This window comes from Cebus imitator, unplaced genomic scaffold (genome assembly GCF_001604975.1).
Source record: "Cebus imitator isolate Cc_AM_T3 unplaced genomic scaffold, Cebus_imitator-1.0 Scaffold4, whole genome shotgun sequence".
Classification (NCBI taxonomy): Eukaryota; Metazoa; Chordata; class Mammalia; order Primates; family Cebidae; genus Cebus; species Cebus imitator.
This window is the reverse complement of record NW_016107319.1, coordinates 13,006,783-13,013,574: the sequence shown is the minus strand read 5'-3', so window position 1 is coordinate 13,013,574 and position 6,792 is coordinate 13,006,783. Positions and strand designations below refer to the sequence as shown.

Below are 6,792 nucleotides of genomic sequence, written 5' to 3'. Positions count from 1 at the left end.
ACTCGCACTCCCTTTTCATTTCCATAATATAACCTTCACACATATAGCACCATCCAATTCAAATGAGAAAAATAAGAAATGGACATTGTTTACATGGAATACCTGCCAAAGAAATGTTTAAGAGAATGAACCAATAGGCTCAAGCCTTAAAACAGCTTCAAGAGATAAAATCAAAGAAAACAAAATCATAAAACTATTAAACAGTCAAATCCCCCAAGCCCTTCATTTTACAGATAAGAAACTAAAGCCAATTACTTAGTCAAGGTCACAGAAGTGAAAGCTGACCTCCAATCTCCTGCTGCAAAGCCAGACAGAACAACCCAGCTGCCTGCAGCACAGAAAACAATCCAAGGAAGGGGTCTGGGGTGGTGCCCCCAATGATCACCCAGTGTTCACAGGGTCTGAGCCTCAATTCATAGCTCTTCATTAAAAACGATAATACAGTATGCCAAAAAGAAATGTCTAATATTTTCACAAGTCACTTTAATGAGAATTCATTCCATAAACAGCAATTACAGTGCTGGAACTCCTGGGGTCCATCTGTGTGGTTAAGCTACAAAAGCCACAGTGTTTATTTCCACCAAGGGATTTCAGTCACTTCTTTTAGAAGAAAAAACCTCACATCCCCAGCCATGTGGAGGGGAAAAAAACATAAATATAAAACCCCCCTTCCCTATCTAAAATTGATGTTAATTCCCCTCTCCTTGGGCCAAGCCAAAAATGGTCAACAATATGCAAATGTTACTTTTTCTTTCTCAAGTACATATGCAAAATTCAGGAAAGACTGGGGGAAATTATGTCTCTGGGGTAATTTCAAAGCTCAGATGACAAATTTTAAATAAGTTGCTAAATATATCCCAGGCTCCCGGTGGCAAAACCACTGCATTATTCCTGGAAATCATAGTTAAATCCCAGATTCCTGAGTACAGAGTATGTGGTTCACTCACCTTTGAATCCCCAGCACAATACTATACAACACACAACACAATGCACAATACTATAACAATACTGGCACGTAACAGAGGCTCCATAAATTTGTTAAATTGAAGGAAATTACTTCCCAATAACTTAATAGTCTCTTCCTTGTTTCAATGGCATCACAGTGTGGCAGCGTCTCTCATCTTAAACCCTATTGTAATGCTACACTCCATAAAACTAGGGTGCGCAGAGAAATAACTACACTCCCCCCAGTGAGAAGCTCCTTCCATTCAGAGCAAATGTGTTGTTTGGTTACCGATATTATAAAAACTATATATGGAAAGGTGAAGCCCAGGAAGATTACCAGAGGTTTTACTACCTTGTCCAGGTGTTTTTATGCTGTTTTCAATTCCATATCCCCCAAAGGGGGAAAAGCACATTTCAAACATAAAACAACAGATGGTTTGCTCTAGCATCTCCTTCAAAGCTGCCAAATGTGAATAAAGTATACAGTGAAGCGGCAGAGGCATCTATGTTTTCTGTTTACAAGTGTATTCAAATTAGACACAAACCTTTACAGCTCCAAGTTGCTCTTTTCTGAATTTTTCCAAGGGTTTAATCAGGGTTTCAGTTACACTTAATGCCTAGAGAACAAGAGTGATAACAAAAGAGCACAGCATTAGGTTTCCAAAAAGGAAAAAATTAGTACTTCATTTCCCTCTTCCACCCCACCCAGAGAGAAAATGAACAACATATTTAACTGCTTTATCTCACTCTGCCAATGCAACAATTAAATCACTTCAACTTACTGAAGTACTAGAACTCCATAAATATTTTCAGGGAAGAGGAGGTGGGCAGATTGCCAGTGAAATGTGCAACACAGGCCCAACTCTCTTCGACAAACAGCAAGAGGCCTGTCTGTAAACAACAAAGAAGTCTATCACATTCATTAACAGAACACTTCTGTTTGAGATTGTTTTTTCCTTCCCCCTCCTTAGAAATTTTAAATTCAAATACATTCCTTTATTGATAATCAGACTACATTATGTAAAGAACTAGGACTGTAGCTGCTTGTTCAAATACAACCAGTCTGCCCTTCACTACAGAAACCTCCTAAGGATTTAAGGTATATCAGCAAAACAGAGTCACCGCAGGCTCAGGAAAAAGTCAAATGCTCGGGTGTACTAGAAAACATGGTATCAGGGAGGAACGACATGAGAGAAGTCACACACAAGCTCCACCCACAACCACAGTTATTTCTTATGTTGGCTGGTTTGGGGCTTTTCATGTTAAGCCACAAAATGCTAAAAATGCAAGTAAAAGAAAATATTCATCGAAAGAAAACATACTTGGTAACAATATACTGGTGAGTAGTGGCTTCTCACCCTCTGCTTCCAGACCAGAAATATCCAAAATAGAAAAGAAAGTCTCAAAACACTATTTAAGAAAGGTGCCATCCCTCTTTTTAGAAAGGTGCTCAAAAATCCAAGCTTAACATTACAGAAAAAATAAGTGATTTGGAATAGAAAAGGATTCTTAATATAACCAAAGGCTCCTCAGCCGTGTTTCATGATGTGAGGGTTTCTCCCAAAAAGACCATTCATACTCTAAGGTAGGGAACACTCAAAATAAGCGACCATACCCACATTCAAGATGCTCAGTTTCAACTTTCTACCCCAAGATGACCCCTAGAATCCCCTCATTCCCACTGGATAATTTGCTGCTTGGGTGTAAAATAGCTGGGGCAACAGAGATCTAAAAGAAAGAATTAAGAACAACCACCACCCAGGGAAAAGGGATTATCTTTCAAAATATCATTTTATCCTCTCTCCATTTTAGACCATGTGACCTACAGCAATGACAAACCAAAGAGTCCTACAAAGCACCATAAGTCAGAAATCCTGACTCCCCAAATACAGAATGCCCCACATTCCATTTTCTTGTGTGCAGATACAAGAAGTTCTGGCATATATTTTCATGGTGAATCAATTTACACACAGTGTCTCATAAATTAATTCAAGGTATACTTATGTGAGCACCTATAACATTCTTTAAGCTCCCACATCTGCATCTAACCAACCAGTGTTCCCAAATAAACCTCCATGTAAAATGTCTTCTGCAAAACTGCTACACTCAAGAAAGAAGCCAGCCCCAAATGAACTGCAGGAATCACAGAAGCTAACAACTGCTCCAGTTCACAGAAAATAGGAACAGGGATTCCCAGTCAAGTAAGTCTAGGTCCACCAAGTGTAACTACCACACTAGATGGCAATAAAAGTACCAAAGAGGTTCTTCCTCAAAGTCGTCATCTTAATAAACTTTAATATTTCCTTTTTTTTTTTTCCTGAGACGGAGTCTCACTCTGTCACCCATGCTGGAGTGCAATGGCACAGTCTTGACTCACTGCAACCGCCGCCTCCTGGGTTCAAGCGATTCTCCTGCCTCAGCCTCCCAAGTAGCTGGGATTACAGGCACGCACCACCATGCCCAGCTAATTTTTGTATTTTTAGTAAAGACGGGGTTTCACCATCTTGGCCGGGCTGGTCTCGAACTCCTGACCTCATGATCCACCCACCTCAGCCTCCCAAAGTGCTGGGATTACAGGCATGAGCCACCGCGCCCGGCCAATATTTACCTGTTTTACTAGATAAATAGCTGTTGAGCATGCAATGCCAGTTGACAGGGATATAGCTACAAACAAAATAAGCACAGTCCCCTCCCTTTGTGCAACGTGTTTAGTAGAGAAGATGTAAACTGGACACATGAACACCCAAGGAGATAGGTAAGTGCACATTCTAGTAATTCCTTCCAATGAAGAAAAGTAGGGGTATGGGGAGGAATGCATTAGAGGAGGTATAAGGAGAAATGTGCACAAAAAGAGCTTCTTCAAAGTAGTGACATTTAAGCTAAGACCTAAAAGGTAAGAAGGAGTCCATGATGCAAAGGGCAAGGGAAATTGTTTCCAGCAGAGATCAGCAGAGGCAAAGGATGAAGGTGAGGAGTTTGAGCATTACAGGAAATGTCAAAAGGCCAGAACGGCTGGAGCATAAGGAGCAATGAAGTGAGCTCACAGACTGAGTGATGGCAGGGGATCAGAGCGTGCTGGGCCTTGTGGGCTCTGGGAAAGGGTTAGCATTTTATTTGGGGTACAGTGGAAAGCCACAGAAGGGTTTTTAAGCAGTGAATTGACACAACGATAATTAGAGCTTTTCAAGATCACTCTGGCTGCTGAGGAAGAGATGAGAGGTACAGAAAGCTGGAAGATGACAGACTCGTTAGGAGGCTTCTAGAGTGGCACAGGAAGAGACGGTGGTGGTTCAAATGAAGGCAACCAACAACAGAAATACAGAAAAGTAGATTTGAGAGATATTTGCAGGTGGAGTTAAAGTAATGAGAGATTGACCAAATGGAAAAGGTGGAGTTTTCCAGGATCCCTCCCAGATTTCTGGCACAAACAAATGAAGAGATAATACTATTTATTGTCAGGCACAGAAAGACAGGCATCACATGCTTTCACTTACGCGTGGGATGCAAAAATCAAAACAATTGAACTCATGGAGACAGAGTAGAAGGATGGTTACCAGAAGCTAAGAAGTACAGTAGGGTGGACGTAGGGATGGTTAATGGGTACAAAAAAATAGTTTCAAAGAATGAGTGATACCTAGTATTTGATAGCACAACAGGTTAACTGTAGTCAAAATAATTTAATTGTACATCTCACAATCTAATTATACTCTTTCAATTATTTTAACACAAAGGACAAATGCTTAAGGAGATGGATACCTTATGTTCCATGATGTGACTTTTATTTTTTTTGAAGACAGTCTTGCTCTGCCGCCCAGGCTGGAGTGCAGTAGCGCGATCTCAGCTCACTGCAACCTGCCCTCCTGGGTTCAAGTGATTCTCCTGCCTCAGCCTCCTGCGTAGCTGGAATTACAGGCATGTACCACCACACCCAGCTAATTTTTGTGTTTTTAGCAGAGACAGGGTTTTCCATGTTGGTCAAGGTGGCCTCTAACTCCTGATCTTGTGATCCACCCGCCTCAGCCTCCCAAAGTGCTGGGATTACAGGCATGACCATGATGTGATTATCATCCATTGCATGCCTGTATCAAAATATCTAATATACCCCATAAATATATATACCTATTGTGTACTCGCAAATCTTAAAAATAAAAAATTTTAAAATAAAGAATAAAGAATACTATTTACTGAAATGGAAAATCTTGAGGGAAAGCAGCTAGGAGCACATACTAAGGGCTCATGTTAAATCCGAGTTGCTGAGAAACACCCAAGATCTTAGTAAAATGGGTTGTTAGAGACACAGGCCCACACCTAGAAGAGACACTTAGGTCAGAGATAGAAATTTTGTCATCATCAAGTAGATGGCATTTGAGGTCATGCAAGTAGATAGGTAAGATGTTAAAAGAAAGGAGATGTCTGAGACCAAGTACCTAGATCAGGAAATGAAAGAACAGAGGGAAATGATCGCAATGAGACTGGAGGAAGCTACCAAGGTACTGGATGAAAGAAGAAAGGGCTTCAGCCGTGTAGGTGCAGAGACGTTAAAGAAAGGATGAGAGCTCAGCAATATCCGTGGCAAGGTGGCAGAAAGGGCCAGGCTGGAATCGAATTATGACTGACAAGTGAGACCACATGGGGAGGAACCATTCCTCCAAGAATGACCATGCAGGGCAGTGCAGAGAGAGGATGACTGCTGAAAGGGAGCAGGCCATGAAGTGAAGGCATGTATTCTTTCAAGACACTAAGCTGGTATTTAAGAGACGGGAGCACATCTTAATGCCCATGTGAAGAATACAGAAAGAATGGTTCAAAGTCTCTAACATGGGAGGAAAAGGGATGTTGAGAATGCATGGAGGGGTAGCCTGTCACAGGAGTGAAGATCCTTCCTTCCCTTGTGACAAAAGGAGAAAAGGGGTGCCAGCAAAAATGGATTTGTGGACTCTGTGACAAAAAGCTGAAAGTTGCTACCAAAAGGCTTTTTTTTCCATGAAGTACAAAGCAGGGTCACTTGCAGAGAGTTTGGGCATGAGAAGTTTCATGCCCGACTAACAGAGAGAATGAATGAAAGAATCATTACAGATGGGACAGCACTTCTTAGAGAAACAAGAAGGTCTTTTGAGTTAGGTGAGGAGGAGTTTATGAAGAGATCATCTGCCTTACTGTGGGATTTTCTCCAGCAAGGAAGGGAGAAGGTGGGTGGCTGAGTTCATCCTGGGTGAGTGTTTCTAAGAGATGTGAACGCGTCACCACAGTATGACGTGGTAGGCAAAGTGCTGGCAAGCTGCAGAGAGAGTTACTGGGCAACAGAAGAGGAAGGCCCCCAGGCTAAGAGCAGACTTCCTGAGGAAGATCATGCACAGCTCGGCCTGAAACACAGGGGAGGTGTTCTCCAGGCAAAGGAGAAGAGTTTCTAAAAGGCCCTCCATGTGGAGAGGGGCAACCAGCAATTCCAGGGCATGGAACCTAAGCAGCTCAGTGTCACTAAAGCAGATGAAGAAATCAGAGATGATCATAAGACAAGGCTGGAGATATCACATGCTCTCCATTAGCCATCAGAATGGAACCCAGGAAATGCTCAGAAAGTAGATGTAGGTTATCAATAATATGGATATATGCAGGCCTTTTAAAATAAGAAACCCCTTGGCCGGGCATGGTGGCTGACACTTGTCATCTCAGCACTTTGGGAGGCTGAGGTGGGTGGATCACCTGAGGTCAGGAGTTTGACACCAGCCTGCCATTATGGTGAAACCCTGTCTCTACTAAAAGTATAAAAATTAGCCAGGCATAGTGGTGGGTGCCTGTAATTCCAGTTACTCAGGAGGCTGAGGCAGGAGAATCACCTGAACCCAG

At 42.1% G+C, this 6,792-nt stretch overlaps 1 protein-coding gene across 2 annotated transcripts in view; it reads right to left on the bottom strand.

Moving 5' to 3' along the window:
- Window positions 1-6,792, bottom strand: part of ARHGAP10 (Rho GTPase activating protein 10) — a 334,414-nt gene that overhangs the window by 217,433 nt on the left and 110,189 nt on the right. For both annotated transcript variants that reach the window (XM_017532769.1, XM_017532773.2), the window contains exon 4: window positions 1,491-1,562. In XM_017532769.1, coding sequence (XP_017388258.1) covers window positions 1,491-1,562 — 72 coding nt within the window. The remainder of the gene's footprint in view (window positions 1-1,490; window positions 1,563-6,792) is intronic.